The following is an 18,738-nucleotide window of genomic DNA, read 5'->3' on the forward strand; positions in this document are numbered from 1 at the left end:
TAAGTAAGTAGCAGTACAGATTTCACATTTATGCCCTGTATTAGATCAATTCTGTCATCTGCTGAATTAGTGATTGTCATTCTGGGTCTCTAGACCCCTCAGATCTTTGGGTCACAGATTTCACAGATCTATGGAGACACATGACTCAGAGGTGACCTGGTTTAAAAAGAAAGAAACTGCATCTAAATCATGTGTTCTAAGGTCTCTGAGCTCTCCTCCTGGACTCTCAGTTTGTGGTTTTTTTTTTTTTTTCTGTTCATCCTGTCAGATTTATTTTTGAGGGGACTGGCAGAACTTGAGAACAAATGAAAACTAGCAAGTGGACAGCATGCCATGAGCACTGGAAAAATAGAGCCTAGAACTTTTCAGAGAAAGGACATCTCCTCTTTGTTACCAAATTTGCTGGAAGATAACTACCCTCTTTCTTTCTTTTTTCAGCAGTGCACTGCAATCTATGGGCACACAGCTGCATGTTGGGGTGAGAAGTTACTGTTGGTCATGGCTGCAGTTAAGTGAGAAGCAAACAAAAACCCTCTAAAAAATAACTTTGCTTTCCCAGAAATCCCTCCTGGAACGTGCATTATATAAATGCTCTATTTGGAAGCACATTTTTATATACCAACTATTGGGATTTTATTTGTATTTGAAGCACTTCATATTGCAGTTACTTCAGCTTGAGATTTTCATGTTTCTGTTCCATTTCCTCTTTCAGACAGTAGCTTCTGCTGATAGTCTTTCAAAAGGTAGAAAGCCAAACATGGTACTTCACTGCTTGCTAGAGAATGACTGTAAAAGGTCCCTGCTTTTATCTTCCTCAATTTCATTATTTGCCAAGCTATGTGCAAGGAATTTTACTTCATCTATTGTTATTTATAAAACAAAATGGTGCACATCTTATACAGTCTCTCCAGTTCCTTACATGAGTGTCTCAACTAGATTTACCTTCACATATCCAATCAAACTGGTTATTACCCTCTTTATTTTTCACTTTTATAACACAAGGGGTCTTTTCAACAGCTACTTTCTACAGGCAACAATTTCTAAAACACTCTAAAAGATACTTTTGTATCCAATTTTTGTTTTATTTTTGCATCCAATTTTATTTTAGTTTTTAGTCACCATGATTTAGTGACTCGTGTATTCTCAAAGGACTGCTTCTGGGTGTCAAGAGCAAATGGATGTATAAAATGTAAAAAATTTGAAGTGTGAGTTACCTGGTAGTTCTGAATATGCTCTCACACATGCTCCCATTGCCTAATTTCACACTGGTGCTTGTGAGCATTCTTTCCTGGGACTTCTGTGGGAGCTGGAAGCAAACCCTTCTAAAAGAAGGCTCAGTAAAGCTGAACATTCATTTTTCTAGGAAATAATATATGTTTTGACTCAAGTCTGTAAACTCAATCATTTTTGAGGAGCATTTTCGTTCTTTAAACAACACCTTATCCATTACCCTTCATTCAAACAGTGGAACAGAAGAGCAAATTGACCTGTTTTGCCTGGTCATGCAGTAGTGTTATAATGCCGCCTTAAGACCTTTTTTCAATTAATTCATATTCATCTTATAAATTTCATGCATTTCTGGCTTTCCTTACATGCCATTAGAGGAGTAGACACATTTAATGTTACACCAAAATATCCTGTTAAGATGACAGGATAAAAACCAACAATACAAAACCTAAGACCAGTCTGGAACATTTCACAGAAAAAAAAACAACCTGCAAGGTAACAAAAAGCTACCTTGAAACTACGCATGAAACGAATCACTTTCTATCAATGGTGCATCAAATCTGATCCAACAAAGCACACAAATCTATTATTAAAGATATCCTAATAGTAGTCCTCAAAGTTTCCCCATCAACACTGGAATTTGAAAAAACCCCAAACAAACAACAGATAAAGATTGAGTGTGGCCAAGAAGAATTAAAATGAAAAAGAAAACCTTATTTGGTTTTCTTTGAGACTTAACAAGCTTTCTTGAACTTTCATTAACATGGCTTGGTTTTTAGCTGCAATAACCCTTCAATCTTCCATCTGCAAATGCTTTCCTGGTATTGAACAAACCTTTAACTTCCTACTTCACCTCCCTGCAAGATTTCCTGCACAGCACTGATGGGTAAAGAACCATAACCATACACACTTCAAGCATTTATAAAGATCTACTGCAACACTTCAATTTCCTGTTTGTCATTGTCAATGAAGAAATAAACAACTTGTGTTAGGAATGTTAGACTTTGTCCCATGTAGTTTTACAATTTATATTCTATAAAAGAAATTACTTTTGTGATTGCTAGATCTGCTTTATATTTTAGCCATATAAAACTTGCACAGCAATTCCTTCTGCTCATTTTTCCATCATTCTCCCTTTTCCTCAGCTAGGATCTCAATACAATGGGTCTCTACAAAAAAAACCCCTGACCAAACAAACCCAAACAAAAAACCAACAGACTTTCTTCAGCTCCAATAAACTGTCACCATCACTGAAGCTCCTCTGCAGAACTTACTCCCTGATGTTAGTGTTAAAGAAACAAAAGCAAGAAACAGAGATGGTGCAGATGGGCTAAGGCTAAAAAGCTGACCTATGTGTCACGCCGGCCCTTCTTACCCAGATCCATGCTTTTTGAGGCTTTCAGATTAATTGATTCAGACTGCTTGGCTGGTGTCAAAGATCTGAAGTTGATGTGCTGATCTGTTAAATGCACTGCTGAATTTATGATAGGGCTGTAGGGAGAAAAAAAAAATTATGTAAAATATTAAGGTACCAGTTCAAACCACAAGTGAACTAATTACGGAATGCACAAATATATGTTTCCTCCTCCAGTTGCTTACAGCATGCATTTTTTAAATCAGATATTGATCCTCAACTTCTTTTTCTGAGACTTAACACTTTCAGTTACCTGCTTTCTCATCACAGATGGAAATATAAATGTAAATGATTAGTAATAACTTTCTTTTCATTTTGCTTGTTCTATCTAACTACTGCATTTCCAAATAACATGCTACAGAATGTCGGAGAAATACTGGCAATGCACCTGGATCAATTCTACTTCATCTGCCAATATAAAATTATTTTATAGCCTTGCACAACTTACACAGAGACTGGAGGTCTTATAGAGCGTGCTATGACTGAAGAATTCCAGGGTATTGTGTTTGGTTACTTTAATTTTCATTTTGTCCTTTTTTTTTTTTTTTTTTTTTTTAAATTTTTTACTTTAAGGCAACTTCTAAACATTTCAAAACTGCGCCTGAGTGAAACTCCAAGTAACTTTCAGCTCAAAATGCAGCACCTCAATGCAATCTGAAATCTTAAGTGTCCCTTTTTGATTAGGAACAGAAATTATTATTCTTTTAGGTAGTCTCAGGCAAAAAAGGACTTAGAAAAACAAAAATATTTATTTCCAAACTGTTCAAAAGGTTTAGTTTTACAGTGTCAAAATACTTTCCTAAGTATTTTCCTATGCATTTTGTTGAAATGCAATTTCAGTGAAATCAATGTGACTTGATACAGCAATGCAATTTCAAGAGAACTTAAGTTCTAAATGGAAAAAGAATACAACACTGGAATAATCAGGGTGAGACAAAGGGCCTGTAAATTCATCATCGTTTTAATACATTATTAGCATTTAAGAGAATGTTTTTCTCCTAGCTTGATGGAAAAATTAGGATTAGATTCTAACAAACAACTGCAGTTGAGAATGTAATACTGAATTGCATTGATCTGTGAAGACTTGTTTATCATGTCATACATACCTGCCTGGGAGACCAGAAATAACAAAATTATTCTAGTGTAATTACTCTGTGTTAGTGAAAAGAAAATAGTTGTAGAAGTCTTGTATGAGGCATTCAAGGTATCCATAATAAAATATATCTTCCCTTTGATGCTACGATCATTTAATGGCCGTTTTTACTCACACCCATGCACACGACTATCAAAATTGAATACCCAGCATATAAGGAAGCAATGTTCAATGTTGCATTTCAGCATCATCACTGGGATTGGTTGCATTCCTCATCATCAGCAGGGGTTGAAATTATGCCTTTGATTTGAATCCTGTACTACCTGAGACAGAGTATGAGCCACCATGAACTTCAACATGTTTACACTTTTTCCTGTACGTCCAAACTTCTGTATTTATTAAGGAAATTGAAGTTTATAGCTGCTATCAAGCATGTCAGGCTTTGAAAAAGTATCTGAAAAATCTTCCCAATACCTTTACAACTGGTAAGGTGTTCATTAATTTTTCTCCTACACATTTCAATTGTTCAGACTTACTGTAAATTCATTTTCTAATCTCAAGAATACCTTTGTGTGACATAAGGAGATTCAGTTTCTTGAACACTGTGTTTGGTCTGGACCCTCAAAGCTTTAAGAGATTTCACACTGCATTTACACATTGCACCCACAGTACAGCTGTAAATTGACTTTTTTTTTTAATTGTGATTATGCTTTGGGATTTTTTTTTTTTTGTTTCACTGAACACAAGACAGGTATCATCTATCATGGATAGCAGGCATACTGCAGCTTATGTACAACTGAAATGAACAACACACTAAATGCTAAAAAAGCATTCACAGCTTATATTAAAAGACCTTCCAGGTGACTAAGAAAAGTGGTACAAATTAAAAAAAAAAAAAAAAAGTGGTTTTATAATCAATTAGAACTATTATCACAACCACTACTGAGCAATTAGTGCTGTAACTATTAAGAAGAGCTGAAGTCCAACCTGTGATTATAATCCTCATTCAGCAGATCCTCACTAGGATGTGGTGGGAGAGGTGGAGGAGTTTCGTTTTCACCATTGCCACGATCAGAAACTGGAAACTCTGAAACAAAATTTAGAAAGGGGTTAAATGACCTGCAGAAACAACTACATTACACCAGTTCACTGACTGATGACTGGAAGGCCTCAAGCAATGCTGAAGTAAATCACAAATTATTCAAATCCCTAAACTAACTAAACTAGAATTAAAATCACACCAAGCAGAAAATATGCCCCTTGGGATTTTCTTGAAGAGCTGATTTTCAGATTTGCATATATATAATTAAAGGTAAATATAGGGAAACTTTGTACTTATAGTAAAGTTGAGTGCAAAGCACTAATTGCTTGACTCTATTTTAGTGGAGTGCTTTACTGTGTTTTTAACTTCTCCATAGCTGGATTCAGACTGATTGTAGGTTCATGATTTCAGTCCCTTTGATGGGGAGCATTTATCACCCTTCATGTCCAGAAAACCACATTCTCACCAAAGAGCTCAGAAAAACTAAAAATTTCTGTTATCCTATAGTAAGACAACAAAGAGGCATTTCTTAATTACAGTTTTCAATTTCCTACCATTACTGTAACTCCTCCTTTACCTTTACAAACAGCACCCAGCCAACACTAGAAAGTCACTTTTTACAAAGACAAATACGAACCACTCAAACCATTCGGTGGTTTGCTAAACAATAACACTTAAATACCTGCAATATTTAGTAAGACTGCTGTGCTCACTGTAGGCCAGTTCATTACTGTCCTGTAAATTCACTTCTCAACCCAAAGGTATCATCTTAGAAAAAGTCCCTGCATTTTTCCATGGCAAATGTGTCCTCACCTCTCCAAGACTTCATAGGAGACATGGACACTTCCTTGGGTTTCAATGGTAGGGAAGCAATCTAACAGTACATCATGCCACGCTTTAACGTGACCTGTTCTGCTGCATGGAAAGTTGGCAGTCGTTTTGTACAATCCTGTCTAAAAGCACTAACCTAACCTGAGAGAAAAAGGGTTGGCAAGGAGGGATCAAAGGAGAAAGCAATAGATTATATTTATTTGAGAAAAGCACTCATATAACAAACAAAAAACATTGGGAAAAAAAAAATCCAACAAAAAGCTTTCCCAAAAAAACAAAAAAATAATCCTCACTACTAGCTCAAGAATCCTATAAAATTCCTATTGGCTGGATAGCCTCCTAAAGATGAGAATAAGAAAAACAGCCCAAACCCTGTATCTCAGGAAAAGTGTGAGCATCATCAAAAGAAAATGAAGAAAAGCGGATGAGGAGGAAAGTTTTAGTGAGACCTTAAAGAATGATTGCTAGTCTGACAGGAAATGCAGTTATGCTATCTTACATATACACACGAGCTTCTTGCACTGTGATCCCCATTCTTCTAGGTTTGAATATAAGAACAGGAAAAAAATGGACTTGCAAAAGGCAAGTTCTCACCGGAAAAAGAACTTGGAACAGAAGAGGAACTCATACTATTCAATGTGATTCCAAATGTAACTCCTAAAAGGAAAGAGACTATGAAGTTCTGCAAGACGACTGCAGGACATTAGTAAGAAATGCAGGTGAAATTTCCAGTCAGAGACTGCGAAGTGATGCACATGGAAGTAAATAAAAACTCATGAGACTTACACAAAGGCTCTTATGGCTCTGGAACAGTACACGAGATGTGCACTGGATTGTTCTTTCAACATGTGCTTAGTGAAGTCAAAGGGAGACAGTCATTTACCAGTGCAAAAAGTCCAAACACTCCAGCTGAAACTCAGTAGTTAATGGTGTGTCTCATTTTTAAATAGTGTCTAAGGTTTCATTCTTCCTATCTGAAAAACGACATAATATAATTCAGAAGCACATTGAAAAGGCAGCAAGGATAGTTGAACACAGGTATGAATAATCCTACAAGGCCCACAGTTTAGGATTCTTTAGTTTCAAGAAAGAAGCAATAAAAGGACAATACAAGAGGAGTCCATGAAATCGTAGAAGCTATGCATAAGGTGAAATGGAAGCTCTCACTGTCTCATGCACAGAAACAAGAAAGCCACCAGTTTAACTATCAAGTAGCACACCTAGGAAAAACACAAAGGAGTGTTTTTCACAGAACTAGCAGCCATGAAAATACTTTGGGAACAGAATTTTAAGAAAACATTAAGAAATGTACCAAAAGTTGGAGACATATACATGGCACAACAGTCCAGACAGAACCTTTGAGTAAGTAAGTGCCTAAACCACTGATTATCAAAAGTAGGAAAGAGATGCCTGATGGAAAAAAAATTAATCCACTCCCCCCAAAAAAGAAAAAAAAACCCCACAAAACACATTGAAAAAAGAAAAAAAAAAAAAAACAACTAAAAAGCCTCTCCAAACCCACAAAACTCCCAAACAAACTAAAAAAATAGAACTATCCCACACTTACACTGTGGTTAGCCTTTCTGAGCTAACCACATATCCTATAGTCACGGCAAGTGACAGAGCATGTCACAGTTATACTAACTGAGATTCACAGTAATTGGTACCTCATTTCACCAAGGCTGTTTGATCATGGGTTACCACTGGTATTTTTCTTACAGTAACAAAAGGGTACACACAGAAAAACGTCAGACTTCCTCAGTGAATCGGAAATGATCACAAGGGATTATAGCTCCCAGCAAAATGGGAGCAGGAGACAGAGCAGGAGAGAATTTAACCTAAGGGGCAGTCACTGGCTCCATATTCAAGACCTCAGGAAATGACCTTAACAGATCCAGATAAATCTAAGCATTGAACAAAATGTATAGAATTTTCAGGTATTAAACAGATTAAGAGAATAAAAAAGAGTAATTCAGGCAGAGGAAAAATTGAGTCTGTCTATAAGACACAATATGCAGCATTTACAAGGAAAATCAAAATAATTTAAAAATTCACTTCTTAATTTTCTATCTTGACGTTACCATATATGTATGAAAAGAGAAGTGCTCGTATAACCACAAGGATTCGGCAGTCTTTGGTAGTAGAGAAAGTTTGCTTATTTTACTACTTAACAGAGAGATGACAGCATTTTCCCTATAACTATTTATAATATAGGGTTATAAGAAATATATCAAAACCTCTAATGAAACACATTCCAGTAATCTTTCAACACCAGAAATGTAAAGCTTCTGGCACTAAAGGATCAATTCTCAAAGAGATTGTTTTAAAAAACACCGTGCAACAGCTTGGCAGTAAAAGAAGTGAAGACCTGAAGGCAGCAAGTGTTATTCATGCAAAAATAGAACAAACACTGGATCACTATCCCCTCCCCCTTTATTTAAATATCCATGGGCAAGACAAAATTTAATGTTTTGGCTTTAAGCACTTTTCCCCAGACATTAGTTTTTCTTGCTCATGTATAATAAAAAAGACTCTTAAAACACATAACAATATTAGCAGGCCAAGCTTCAGTGTATTTTTGCTGAGCTTTTATAAGAATTTTATTGGTAGGAACAGTGAATGGTACTGGAAATAACTTATTAGAAAACATTAATTAAGAAACTGACATTTTATGAAACATAATACAGCTCCTACATTAAATTCTTACATCAGAGCCTATGTTATGTTAAAAATCTCTTCTGTGTTTTATTATTCTTTGCAAAAATGTACCAACTGCACTTGTTGTATGTTCAACATGTGTATAGCACACTGAGCATGTAGAAGGATCTATTCCTGCCTGGCACAAGCTCACTATGTCTGTGACTCATGTCCTTAAACACACACACAGCCTGAATTTCATAGCCCAGATAAAACAGGGTTGTGCACACGCAAAGTGTTTCACCCTTACAGATGCCTTGAAACAACGAGGACAAAACTTTTCAAGAATTGATGCAAAAAATAATTTAAACCAGTGATGGGAGGAAATAGGTGACAGGCTCATATGAAAAGCAGACTAAATATTAGCTCAACAATAATCAATACTATGGTTTCAAAATAAGAAAAACATTTCTGCAATGTGTGACACTAATGTAAGCCTGAATTTTCTTTCACTAAAGCAATTTCTTAATAGAGCCATCCCTCCTGCTGCAAGTGCCTGTGCAATTTTCCATTAAGATCACTAAAATTTTACTCGTCAAATGCCAAATCTTCAACACAAATTGTAATACAATGATATCCTTGAGTAAGTGGTAGCAACATCTTTGTCATCTCTTGTCCACTGACTCCAATTCCAATCACTTCCCAGGCCATGGCTGTGAAGACCCAGCCACACCAAACCCTCCCTGTGCCAGCAACGCTCCAAAGCTTCCTTTTCATGCCCAACACATTCTCTTCTGAAGCCATCACTTTTTTTTTTTTCGTTATAATGCCTTCTCACCATAATTCTTTAACTAAAAAGATGCCTATTTAAAATAATTTTATGACTGAGCTGAAAATTAGCCACCTTGATTTTTGGATTGCAGTTGAAGAACCCTTATCTGAAAGTACAACTCTTCCACATACTTTGTTTTGAATTTAAATGACAGGTTAGCAGTTGCCAATCATCTGCATCAATGGCTTTAGAGCATTTGCTTTTATGGTTTTTAAGGAATTTAAAGGTATTTGCTGCCTTCTGATATTTCTTCAGTAATGCCTAAATCTACAGGGCAGACTAGCTCCAAGGATTGGACTCTTTTCTTACAGAATGAGCATAATTTCCATACAAGAGAAATGTAAGGTAGAGCTAAGTAAAAGGATCTGATCTTTGAATATTTACAATGCTTCAAACTATACCTCAGGTTTTGCCTGGAGTCACACTGTCAAAATATTTAGTCAACACAAATAAGTTATCCCTAAATGTTATGGGAGTTTCTCTTAAATTTTACAGATAAGTGCTCTTTGGTTTTGATTAAAAGTACCCCACACAGTCATCACAGCAGCCAATGAAATTACTCTTTGTAGGCTACCCTGATTCCACAGTTGTCTATGAAAGTGGGAAAAAATCATGCATAATTCAACTACATCAAAGAAAATCTTTTTTTCCTACTGAAAGGTCTTTAGCTATGTGCTTGGCTTGAAGAATGAGAGCACACTTAAAAGGATAGGGGTCAAGATCATCTCAAATACTTAAACTTTTCAAATAACTAGTACCTTGCTGAGTCAGGAGCACATTGGAGAGTTAGTACAGTTTGCCATTAGAAATGAAAAAAGACAGGAAAAGAAGTGGCCTTAAATGCTCTTACTTGTATCCTTCCATATGCTCACACATGTAGGTCTTCTTTGCACCATTTACACAATTACCTAATTCTTTTTAATTAGTTCATTAATATAATTCCAGTTCATAAATTAGAGGAATGTTTCTAACCTTTGAACAAATTTTACCTTAAAGTCTAAAATAAGCAAGTGCGCTTTTCGAACATCATGTTTTAGTATAAGTTAATTAAGCTTGTAATAACCTAGGACATAATCTAAAAATTAAACGTAAAAATCACTGCGCTCATTAAAGATATATAGAAAATAAACATTTTGACAACATATATTTTGCACTCATCATTTGTTTTTTACCCAGCCTTACGTGTTGGGGCAGCGAGCTAGAAACTGTTACTTAAACTGGAATTTGTGCCAGGAATCTCATTCACAACTTCTGAGTCAGCTCTCCCACCCGCGCTGGATCTTCAAGCCTCAAAGTAACATAGTGTGCACTTACTCTAATTAACTGCTTTTGGTGGCTGTGGATTTCAGGAAACAAAACCACAAAGCACTCTCTTTCTCAGCAGAGAGGAGGACATATAGAGACTACCTTTTATTCCATCCTGAGGACTGCACGTTACAAATTGCTGGAGAATGGCATCATTGCGTCGGGAAGCAGCTGCGAAGTTATGACTCCTGTCAAAGGCTGATTTTTGAAAGGCTCCCTGGTCTGAGCGCTCCTAAGGGAAAAACAGAACCACACATTGCAACACAGAATTTACATATTCAACAACGCAGAAGAGCAGCCATCACTGCAGACAGTGCATGGACAGAGTGTGATACAATGTGTTCACTGTGTACTGCCTCATCTCAAATGAGAAACTTGAGAGAGCTCTCCAAAATTGCGATCTGGTTTTGCTGACCATGAAATAAGAACAACGTCCAACCAATAACAACCATTAAGAATGATGCACAAAAATTATTTTTTTTTTTTTTATGACCCACAACTGGCTTCATTCAAATTCTCCATCTGGGAGGGCAGCTTGTGACATTGTCAACACAAGAACATGGGCAATGCCAATGGTATTTTTCTGCCAGCCAGCTGGTTCCCTTCTCCCCGAGACTGAGTGCATATGTTCTGATGATCACACACTAGAACAGTTTTGCAAGTAAGGAGTTACACCCAACTCCCAAGCACAGGTCTTCTGGCTAGCAGCTAAACAAACTCCTGTCACACCTCTAGTCAGCTTTTCTTTTGAGACATTTCCTACCCCCCCGCCCCATACATGCCATAGTGCTTAATTTATTCTCCTGAGCAGTTGCTCAAAGGAAAAAAAAAATTGGGAAAAAAAATATCACAGTTTCTAAAACTGGGACAGACCCAGAAAGACATTTCTGTAGTCATTATCCAGGGAAAACCAAAAACCCACACAGGGGAAATATTATGGCTAGTTTTCAAAGCAACCTTTATATTTTCTGTGATTTTATATCTGTTTTTCTGAAGCAGGATCCAACTGGCTTCTATTTTTAAACTGCATGTTCATTATGTCAGCAAATGTTATACTAAATATACATTTTTTAAAATTTCATAGTCACATCTACAGAAGAAATGCACATATCTAACCCATGTAATTTATTTTTAAAATGATGCAAGAGATTTGATGTATTGGCAAGTGATTGCCTGTAAACCAAGACATAAGGAAGGACAGCATGTTACACCTCCTTGCAACCTGTTTTTCAAGCTTAATAACAAAAATAAATTAATGTAACTGAATAAAAATAAAATCCTAATAAAATAGCAGTAGAAAAAATACAATGAAAATAAGCATAATAAAATAGAAAAACTGCACCTCAGAACACAAACCAGTGCTGAGATGCTCATGGTGACACTATGGCTAACAAATCCAAACTTAGTGGACAGATGGCACGTGTAACATTCTCTTTTCCTCAGTGCAGAATCAGCCATTTGAAAAGGTTATTTTCAGCCTCCATACAGAAACACACAACCACCACACAGGGCACTGACAGTTGTGTTTCCTCTTGAAACTAGAGTCTTAGTTTACATCAGCTTCCTTAGGTTGTAAAATCCACATTTACTGCTTTTTCAAACTATCCATTGGAGCCACAGTGGGATAAGGAGCCTTGAATTAACAGCAACAACAAATCTGCTTTTCCAGCTCTTTGATAAATGACACAATCAATATCCCAACAACTGATCAGTAACCAACTTAATTCAAGTATTCAGCTTATAAAACATAGCTGTCATGGAAGACCTCCATTAGTGTCCTGCCCAATAAAAACAATAATGCATTTCTAAACATATTCTCCTTCTGCCAAGCTGAGATGCAGTGCTTGGGTAGCTGCTTTGGGGAATGGAAAGAATGGGCACCAACCCATTTCTGCTACAGTCTCCAGACTCAAATGGAATTACAATTGAACGAAAAGACTACCCTATAAAAATTAATTCCTGTCTAAAATGAATTTGATTCAATCAAGACCTCATTATGCATTCTTCATAGAGCATGAGTCAAGACTATTTACCTCCTTCATACATCTGGATAATATTCAAAACTATACACTTAACTATAAAAAGCAGCCTCATACTTTTACTACGTTAATCGGACGTTTGATTGGAAGCTTTTTTAAAAAGAAGTAGCTTTAGTTATAAAGAAAACTTGCAGGACTGAACTTTCTTTGAAGGTGAGCTATCTTTCTTATATCCCAGAAGTGCACAATAAATATAACATATACTTCATAATTCTTTCTTACAACAGGATGCTGTCACATTTAAAAGGAAAGCAAAAATGTGTTTTCCTATAACATATTCCAGAATTGCTAACGGATACTTTTCATATTTTCCTGGCACAATTGACACCATGAGGCTTTTCCAAAGTGTCCTCCCAACAAAGCAAGAGCGTAATATTTGGGAGATTATATATTTCTAAATCCATTTCTCAATCAATAAATGATGGTAGTAAATTACACAGAAAATTATCAGAAAAATATTTAAAAGTCAATTAAATTATAAGACACCTGCAGCCTCTTCCTCCCTTTGGAATTTTATGCAAATACATCCACAAACATGATTGTTTGCAACATTTTAAAATGTTCCAGTAATGTTCATTAAATAAGAAGCTTGAAATATCCTGGAATTCTATAATGAGATTTATTACAACCTTTTACACCCCAAATCTGTTTGTATGTACTTTCATTTGAAAGAACTCTACAGGTATTTAAAAATGCTTAAAATATTTGCTCAAGGGTTAGAATTAAAATTGGGGTGAGTAGAAAAGGCAGTCAGTATAAATGTATATTATCTATGTAAAGATGAGAAAAGAGTGCGTATATGTGTGTGCATACATAAATGAAAGAGAGAGCAAGGAAGATCATTAAACCAATATTTTTCAAAATAAGAAGTGACTGGCAAACTCCTGTTTATATGATGTCTAGAAAACATAATAGTTAAAAATACCTTTCTTTTTTCATTTTGTTACCTTAAATAGATTTTATGTTAATCAACTCAGAAACCCATCTTAAAGGAATCTTCATCTGACCAGGAAAAGTAAAATATTTAACTTCTTGAAGGTCAAAAAAAAAACCCTAATAAAAAGGCAAGATGAGTCCAGAAAAACACATGCCAAAAAAAAACCAAACGAAAAAAACCCAAAACCAACTTTAGGCGCTAATAAAAAAAAAAAAAAAAAAAAAAAAAAGCAAGAGTAAAGTAAAATCCTACTCACTTTAGGATACTCAGGTGTCTGATTATAACAACAAATGAAATCAGAATAATTTAAATTGCCTGTATCCCAGCAATTGCCTTAAGAAGGTAGCAGATAGTCAAAACTACATCAATATATTAATCCTAAATTAACTTTTTTTAGAATAATTTTTTTTTTGTTCTAATACTTGTTGGATCAAAATAAGCAGCAGTTTTTTGCCTATCTCAACAAGACCAGGAGATATCAACCAGAAACATTTTGTGAGTCCCCTCTCCAGGAGAGAATTATTTCTGCCAGGAGAAGATCTCTGTGACCAAGACTTTAGCCATCATCTCTCACATGCAAAACCACAGGGAGTGGAAAGACATTGCTCTACTAAGAGCATTTGCTGCCTCACCTCTGCGTGCAGCTCCAGCCTGCGGAGCACGACCAGCTGGATCCTGCCCCGGATGTTGCCCTCCATGGACATGGAGCGCCGCAGCGTTTCCATGGCCTCGTGGTTGGACTTGCCCAGGAGCGACTCCCCGTTCACTGCAACCAGCTGGTCGTTGACTCGCAGGCGACCGTCCTGCAAGCAAAAAACAAAGACAATGAAAAAAAACCTCAAGAACTAGTCAGCAGAGGTGCTACATATGGGAAAGCACAATGCAGACAATCAGACATCGCTCCTGTAACTCAATAAATGACAGGATGGACAGTGCCAGAAATAACTTTGTGTCCAGTAACTGGCGATTTTCTTCTACTTATTACATTTTTGGAAAGAGTTCATAGTGTAAATACAAACACAGTCATTCATGCACAGACTGCTGTTTTTCTTGCATTTGCAGTTTATTTGCATCAGTGCAAAAAATTAAATAATTAAAAAAACCCGAACCAAACACTCAAAACCAAAATAATACAAACAACAAAAAAAAACCCACCCATCCATCCCATTACCCCCAAAAAAGGGAAAGAAGCTTTTTTTTTAGTTTAAAGGGCCCACACTATAACTATTAGTATCCACCTTGCAACCACAAAGGAGTAGTACAACCTATTTTGCATGCATTATTACCTGCTACTAAGATCTGGTAAGAAATAGCTCCAAAAATTTTGTCTTACAATCTTACTGGTGTGGATCTTGTCACAGTTTTCACGCCATCACATGGGCCAGTGTTCTCAGCACAGAGTGGTCACCAAAACTCAAGCATCCTTACTAATTAATGCTGTCCCTATTTTACAACATCCAAAACTGCTGCCAATAACAAAATTAGGGTTGAGCCATATGAAGTAACCTACGATGTGAAAAAGTAATTCAGTCTCATTTGCCAAGGTTAATTGACATTTGTAGGTGTAATAAAATTGTAGACACTTCTATTTTGTGATTTAGGAGTCCTGTTGCTTTTGTCATTATGATCTGTGATTTATTTCTTTTCATGAAAGAATGTGCCATGGACTTCCCTCTCTTTAACAAGAAAATAAGGTTATTTAATTGAGACACAGAAATTTATTTTAAAGCTTGTGAAGTTCACAATTATCAGGCTGGCATCAGTCCTCAAACAAGGAGGAGAAGGAGTAACAAACCAAAGAGATCTGATACAAGGCAATGAAGAAACAGTAATAGGGAAGATCTTGCACAGAAATACAGTGCTTGGTTAAGATGAGTCTGATTCATTCACAGACTCAGCACAAACTCTTCATAAGGCACTCATCTCAACTGTTTACATATTTCATGCATCTGAGCAATATGAAATACATATACTATCTGATTTCTATTTTTTTCTGTAACTAAGATGTTCAGCTATTGCTGCCAAGTCTAAGTCATTTTTGAGTGAGTTACAGTAGCTGTGACACACCCAGCTTTATTAAATGTTATTTTTTTGGAACTGCATATCATCATTACTACAGAAGAGTACAGATAACCACAAAGCTGAAGAAAAAACCAGTATATAACAAAATCCAAAATAGACTGGGATGGACGAGAAGATGGAAAGAAATAATTAGGATATGAGTCACTCAGAGAAGGAAAATGAAGAGAAATAAAACTTTTCTTGGGAGGGTCTGGGAATGGAGGATAGAAAACAGAGAGATCATTTTGAAGAGACTGAAACCTCTCCCACCTCTCTGCTGAATATTTTATGGCAACTTAGATGTACATACAGTCAAAATCAGTAAGTTAACCCCACCCTTTCTCTACCTACAAATGATGCCATCACAAGAGCTGAAGTTTAGGGAGACAAGAGTTAACACTGCTGAACAGAAAATTTTATTATTTGCACATGTTGTAATCCCTCTGTGTTCAATCAAAATTTGCTGAAATGAATGGAGCTATTCAGAGCAACAGGAGTTTAAGGAAAATAATTTTTTTTTGTAAGTTTCTGTAAGACTGATAATTTTACAGGTCCTCATGTCCTCCCACTATGGTACTACAGTTTCTTGGATTACTGTTTCTCCTTTCTGGGAAAAAAACCCCCATGTATAAATATCTGTTAAAGTTTCTTTCTGAAGTATATACAAATACAATGCCAAATGCATCTAGTCACGACTACATCTGTTAAGTATGCAACTGTCCTGAATACAGCATGCATTTTTAAATGAATCACTGCGCCTCATAAGGCTCTATATTGGCCCAACTTTTACTTGTAGTACTTTTGTATGAGACTTTATATTTATTTAGATTATAATTATATTACTTCTTAAAGGGCTTCTTTGATGCATCCTCCCTTCTTCCCACTCTGTTATGTGCAGCATTTAAATGAAAAATTCAACTTGAATTCAACACCTCAATTGTGATAGAAGAAAAAAGATGTGCATCATTCATAGCTGTTGATCAACCACACTTGGTAAGTCACCTGTACAAGACAGGCTGTAAGACAGCTGAATACTGTTTTCACACAACAGGCAGAAGTTACTTCACAGAAAAACCTTTTGCCTTTTTAGAGACCAGGAAAAAAAAATCTCCACGTCTAAACAGTTTCCAAACACAGATTTTCACATCCCTTGTGTTATGGCCTGGTTTGGAAGCCTGAACTGCAAGAAAATCTGCTTGGCTCAAAACAAGCTAAATGTTGTTTTAACACGTTTCTTCTTTCATCTCTGAGAGGTAGGTTTCTTTGTGGCTTTTGAGTAGGAAAACAACATTTGGCATTTCAGCAGAACAGTTTTCAAATGCCATCTCTGGAATTGTGAGTGAGCTATTCTAATAGAGGCTGATGTTATTCTTCCCTCACTTATCCAAAAAATGCTGGGTTTTTTATGGTGCCTCACAGCAAGGGGCAGAATCTACCACCACATGGCTGCCACATTCTTCACAGCCATTCACAAGACTCCCACTTTTTACAGTAGAGCAGAAAGATAGAATGCCATGATCTTCAAGGATTTACATTTTTAATCAAGGCACAATAAGCTATTTCCCTTATCACACCGATGACATTTCTGTCAGAAATGCCCTAATGGCAGTCATTGGAATTATCCAATCTCCCCATCCATTGCGCACAACGAGCAGTGTTTATTGCAATACCATGCAGAAGGACCAAGGACACTTGAGCTACCTCATGTTTGATTTAAACAAATGCACACAGAAAATATTACATGATTTCTTGTAATGGCTCTGTTTCGTTTCAGCTGCAATGGATTGCAAGTACATGATCCTCAGCAATGCACTCTAGGTGAAAAGCCAAGATGTCTTGAGGTGAACAAGGCTGGAATCCCCAAAGCTAGGGGGTATGACAGTGCATTTGAACTCAGTCAGATGTTAGTGTTCTTCACATGAAAGGCTCTGCATAAGTACAAACATCAAGTATTCCAGTAACTTCTTTATTTTAGGGATGTTAAAAGATAAATACTCCAAAATTACAAAAGAAGGTTAAGAAGGGACATAATGGTTCAATCAGCAAAAGCAACTGGTTTTATTCCTGTGGTATACAATGTTAAAATACACTGGAACCTTTAAGGCATTTTTATTTTGCTTGATTTTGTAGGAAGAGCTTTAAAGAGGACTGGGTCTTACTGTAGCATGTATGATGCTACATCCATCGGCATTTTCTAAAACTTCTAGCTAGAACAAAGAAAAATCATAAAAGATAGAGTTAAATACTGAAGTTTTCCATTATGGTTTTAAAAATATCCCTTACTGCATTTTGCAATGCCATTGGAGTTAATGTATTAATATATAAAAAAACCCTAAAAATATTAGACCTCTCTTAAGACCTTGGTTCAAGCCGATAACAAGTAATGGTAACCAAAAAATTGGTCTACTCTTCATTCTAAAAAACACATGGGTAAAATAAATTTAATGTCTCAAAACCTTTATACAGCATTAGAAGGATTGCGCATTTACTTTATCACTGAAACAAATGTGTTGAAATTCTATGTATTACATTTCTTCTTCTGAGGAGAAGCAGTGACTGTACAGACAAGGGGATAAAGTTCCCACTTACACTAGCATGATACACCAATACCAAAAAATATTTAAATTCTAAATGCAGAAGTGAGAAATAGTGAAAGAATTCTCATGTCAGTGAGCATTAAAATTTCCTCCTGTGACAGTTTCCCAAGAAAACACTGCACACTGAAAAGCAAATGCACATGTCTTAATCCATAATAATCCATTTCAGAGAATACCAATGAATAGCATGGGAAAATGCGCTGGACAACTACCAGCTGGAAAGAGAGGCTTTTTATTTCAAAACTTGCTCCAAGAAGAGATTTAAAATAAGGACAATAGGACATCTTTAAATATTTATGCGCAAATATGTGCATACTTTTTAAATTGATACAAGAAATTTTATTAATTGTTAATACTCACTGATTAGGTTGTGTTCTATATAAAGGTCAATAGACATAAGAAAGACAGCGATTCTCCATGCCTTACACAACAACAGACTGTGAGACATAAAACATTGCCAAAATGACTGCATTCTTTGAGCACTTGCACACAGGACAGAGTCTCTGAACGATTCTGGTTGAAGCCAGAGCCTCAGCTACTGTCTCATTTGCTCTGGAGCCTACTTTCAGATCTATTACCACAGCACAGGTCTAATTGCTGGAAGGGTTATAATGAGGTAGAATGGAGAACAGGTCACAGGACTACAGGCCATCACAAGACAAAATAATCTCCCAGTCATGGTGACTGACTGTGCCTGTTCACTCAGGGGTGAGCACAGAGGCC

The 18,738-nt window shown here is 36.3% G+C and overlaps 1 protein-coding gene across 1 annotated transcript in view; it reads right to left on the reverse strand.

The window, feature by feature from the left end:
* PARD3B (par-3 family cell polarity regulator beta) overlaps positions 1-18,738 on the reverse strand; it is a 391,688-nt gene that overhangs the window by 173,887 nt on the left and 199,063 nt on the right. The window contains exons 12-15 of the mRNA XM_066322656.1: positions 13,990-14,160; positions 10,484-10,613; positions 4,722-4,821; positions 2,603-2,718 (exon numbers count right to left, since the gene is read on the reverse strand). Coding sequence (XP_066178753.1) covers positions 2,603-2,718; positions 4,722-4,821; positions 10,484-10,613; positions 13,990-14,160 — 517 coding nt within the window. The remainder of the gene's footprint in view (positions 1-2,602; positions 2,719-4,721; positions 4,822-10,483; positions 10,614-13,989; positions 14,161-18,738) is intronic.

This window comes from Sylvia atricapilla, chromosome 7 (assembly GCF_009819655.1).
Source record: "Sylvia atricapilla isolate bSylAtr1 chromosome 7, bSylAtr1.pri, whole genome shotgun sequence".
NCBI classification, from domain to species: domain Eukaryota; kingdom Metazoa; phylum Chordata; class Aves; order Passeriformes; family Sylviidae; genus Sylvia; species Sylvia atricapilla.